Below are 4,198 nucleotides of genomic sequence, written 5' to 3'. Positions count from 1 at the left end.
AAAAAATATATATATATATATTTTTTTTTTTCCAGTACCAGGAATTGAACTCAGGACTTTGAGCTTACCAGGCAGGCATGGCCACCACTGAACTACATCCCCAGCCCAGCCATCTAAACAATATAAAGCCTTTTGATTCATGAACACAGGATGTCTTTCTTTTATTTAGGTCTTCTATAATTTGTTTCAACAACCTTTTATAGTTTTCAGTTTCTTGTACTTTGTTGCAGTTTCCTTTATTTTGCTTTTAATTTATTCTAAAGCATTTTTATTCCTTTGATGTTATTATAAACTATTTTCTTAATTTCACATTCACATGTTCATCATTAAGTATATAGAAATATATTTTGGGGTATTGGTCTTATGTTCTGCAACTTTGTCACATTTGTAGTCTAATGATTTTTATTGTTATTTTGTGGTGCTGGCATTAAACCCATGGCTTTACACATGCTAGATAAGCACTTAGACCACTGAGTTACATTTCTAGCTCTAAAAAGGTTTTATTTGTGGTGTGTGTGTATTCCAAGCGTTTTCTATATACAAGATCACATTATTTATAATAGAGATTGTTTTACTTTTTAATTCCAGATTATTTCTAGATGCCTTTTATTTTACTTTTTCTCCTAATTATCTTGGCTAGCACTTTCTGTAGTGTTGAATATAAGTGAGCCAGGTGTGGTGGTACATGCCTGTAATTCCAGCACTCAGGGAGGCTGAGGCAGGATGATCATGCGTTCAAGCCCAGTGTAGGCAACTTGGTGACAGTGCAACCCTGTCTCAAAAAATAAAAAAAAGAGCTGGAGATGTAGTTCAGTGCTACAGTACTGCCCAGTACAATCCCCAGTACTGCCTCACCCAAAAAGTGACAGAAATGGATAGCCATGTCTTTTAAAGCATAAGGATTTTTATTCTCATTTCTTATGAGTTTCAGACTTTGGTGAAATTCCAAATTTGTTCACCTTCTATATTGATCTTATTTGGACCTCTATAATATAGAAAGTAAACTATTATTTTTGTTTTGAGGTACTGGGGAATGAACCAAGGCCTTTGCACTGAGCTACACCTCCAACCATTTTTAAATGAGACAGCTTCTCACTAAGGTGGCCAAGTTGAGCTTCAAATTTTGATCCTTCTTTCTCTGTCTCCCAGAGTGCTGGAATTACAGACCACACGTGGCTAGAAACTGAACTTTTTGAGGACATTTTCTGTTGCTAATTTTTGTATATGGCTATGAAATGAATGTCTTAGCTCCAAAATAAGCGCTTATCAGTTAACTTATTAATACATAAATCTGAAATTGTATTGCTTACTACCTACTGAGGTCTTAATTTATAAATCCCAACAAACCATAAAAATAATATAAAACATGTTTCTAATCTTGCAGAGTGTATTTTGAGGTAACTCGGAATAAAAAGCAAACTATAGTTCTAATACATTGATAGAAATGAAAGAAACAATACAGGATAAGCTTCATGTTCCAAAATTGTCAAGGGGCATTTTTATGAGAGAGCAAAGATTAGTTCTCCCTTGTTATATTTGCTTTTCTTCCCTTTTTCTCTTTTTTTAAAATTTTTTGGTCCTGAGGACCTAACCCAGAGCCCCTAGCTTGCTAGGTGAGCACTCTATCACTCTGTAAATCCCAACCCCTATTCTCCCTGACTATAAACATAACCTCAAAACATCCTAATTTATCTTAATTGGTTATGGATATTTTATGAATGTCTTTTAAAATGTAATTATTTTTAGCTATGCTTTGTGATGTATTCCAGAATAACAGATGATTATAACCTTCAAATTTGGCATTTCAATTTCAAAGAATTACCCCTGGTTTTATTATTTCAGAATTTCATTTAAGTTCAGATCAGCAAACATACATTAACTGTCTGTAATGGGCAATCAGGTTCTAAGATGAAAAGGTCATTAATTAAATCTCTGTCCTCAAAAAGTGTATTCTCTAGAATAACTGATATTTACTTTTTATGATTTCAAAAGCTGTTTATCGTATGCTTTATTTATACATAATTTATTCTTTATTATCTGGCTAATTGCTCTTTTCTTTCCTGATTACTTCTTAGGATCTTTATTAGCTTTCCTATTTTCTTTGTGTAGGTAGTCCCCCTGAAGTAGCATACTAATAGTAATTTTAGTAAGAGAAGCTTGGAATTCCTTCAGGAAACAATGCTCACCAGGAGTTAACAATTTTTTTGTGTAAAGGGCTAAAGAGTAAATATTTCTGGCCTTGTGGGCCCCATACAATTATCTTCTCTTGATGTATTCTTTTAAGATAACCTTTTAATATGCAGAAATCATTTTCATTCTCAGACTATACAAAAATAGCCTATAGTACCCAACCCTTATGTTCGGCAAATTGCTAACTCCACTGGATGGTCCTTGAAACAAGGATTTCATGGTCAAATAAATTTGGCAAGTATTTTGTCATTGTCTTGGAAAATTTTAAGGCTTTTGTTAGCATTATTAAAGTTCTTAAAAAGCCCTTTGGCATGAGCTTCTTTTTCCTTGGAGCTTTGTGCTTCTTTTTGTTTTATTTTATTGAGTGTATTGCCTACTTGTATTTCATAGACTTAGCTTCTCAGAATGCTGGTATACATGATTTCTAGATTATCTCTTGATCATAATTTATATTCAGACAACTTTTCATATTATTTTCTCAATTCACTACTTTATCCAGCTCTACTAAAAAATTCATTTAAAAATATTCTACATACTTCTGTGACTTGTTAGTTCAAAATTTAAACATCTAAAAAGAACAAACTGATTTCTCAGTGTTTTTTATTATAATTTTATGACATTTATTTATTTATTTTCTTTCTCAACCAGGAAAAGTGGGTTGAAGTCGCTTCAATGAAAGTGCCTCGAGCAGGCATGTGTGTTGTGGCAGTCAATGGTCTTCTGTATGTTGCTGGAGGCCGATCTTCCATCCACGATTTCTCGGCCCCAGGGACCTTGGACTCAGTTGAAGTGTATAACCCTCATTCAGATACATGGACTGAAATTGGTAAAATGATCACTAGTCGTTGTGAAGCGGGTGTTGCTGTACTATGAAATACAAAGCATGAGAGCACAAGGAACATTTTGTAAATGTAGAATCTGACCTTTTGGAAATCAAACATATAGGTATTTGGTGATAGGTCCCTCTGATTCTATTGCGCTTTCCATTTATTAGATAAGTGAATAAAGAGTAATTTTTTTTTAAAAAAAGTGAGAAATAGAATATATCCTCAATTAAGAAAGAACTCACATAAATTTGCCAAACTTCCCACAGAAATGCTATTTAAACTAGAAAATTTTCCAGTTAAACTTAAGAGTCCTAGAGTCCTAATTGTAAAAATTGTTTACTAGAAGCTTTTGGGAGAATAGTCCCTTTGGGTGTTTCCTCAGTGTACTTCAAATCGTAACGTGCCCTATATATGATATAGAAATAACAGTTTAAAGACTCTTGTACATTCATGAGTCAATACCAGCACCAGTTTTCATGGCCATAATTTAACTGCAAAGAAAAGGCAGCAAAATAACTGCCTACTTTGATTTGATAGCACAAGTTTTCACCAGCCTCATTTTATTAGCAATAAACATATTTAGAGGAGTGTATGGGAAATATCTGGCTATTTAAAATTTTTGCTTGTTGATAGCCTAACACAAGCTTTTTGTGGCTCATATTTTTTGTTCTAATTCTGAGAATTCAAGTAAGGAATTAAGTTTCTTGGTGACAGTCCTTGATTGAAGTAGGATGTTGTAATTGGTGATAGAGCCCATCAAAATAGTATTATGCACCTAGAAATTGCTTCCTTAGTTTATATGTAGTCACCAATATTATCTCTTTGGTGCCACCTCAGTATTTGGGAAGCTGAGGCAGGAGGATCACCAATTTAAGGCCCACCTGGGCTATGTAACAAGACTCTGCTTTAAAATAAAAACAAAGTTTGGCTTTAGGAAGAGGGACTTTTATTGATTATCAAGCTTTGTAAAATTTACCTGTACTTGGGCAAATCTAAGTATGAGCTTACTGCAAAGCTACTGATTGGCTTGGAGAAGGCTATATTATTGGTACAATTTGAGCATCCCTAATCTGAAATCTGAAATTTTAAATGCCATCATGATGCTCAGCATTTTAGATTTCAACTGGACATGGTGGTAATCCCAGTACTCAGGCAACAGAGGTAGGAGGATCGCTGTGAGT

The 4,198-nt window shown here is 33.9% G+C and overlaps 1 protein-coding gene across 2 annotated transcripts in view; it reads left to right on the top strand.

Moving 5' to 3' along the window:
• Ipp (intracisternal A particle-promoted polypeptide) overlaps window positions 1-3,478 on the top strand; it is a 33,280-nt gene extending 29,802 nt beyond the window's left edge. For both annotated transcript variants that reach the window (XM_010610189.3, XM_010610190.3), the window contains one exon: window positions 2,839-3,478. In XM_010610189.3, the coding sequence (XP_010608491.1) occupies window positions 2,839-3,063 (225 nt within the window). In that variant the 3' untranslated portion in view covers window positions 3,064-3,478. The remainder of the gene's footprint in view (window positions 1-2,838) is intronic.
• Window positions 3,479-4,198: the final 720 nt, after the last annotated feature.

This window comes from Fukomys damarensis, unplaced genomic scaffold (genome assembly GCF_012274545.1).
Source record: "Fukomys damarensis isolate Sample0158 unplaced genomic scaffold, DMR_v1.0_HiC HiC_scaffold_23, whole genome shotgun sequence".
Taxonomy (NCBI): Eukaryota; Metazoa; Chordata; class Mammalia; order Rodentia; family Bathyergidae; genus Fukomys; species Fukomys damarensis.
The sequence above is the reverse complement of the archived record's forward strand: the minus strand, read 5'-3'. Positions and strand labels throughout refer to the sequence as shown.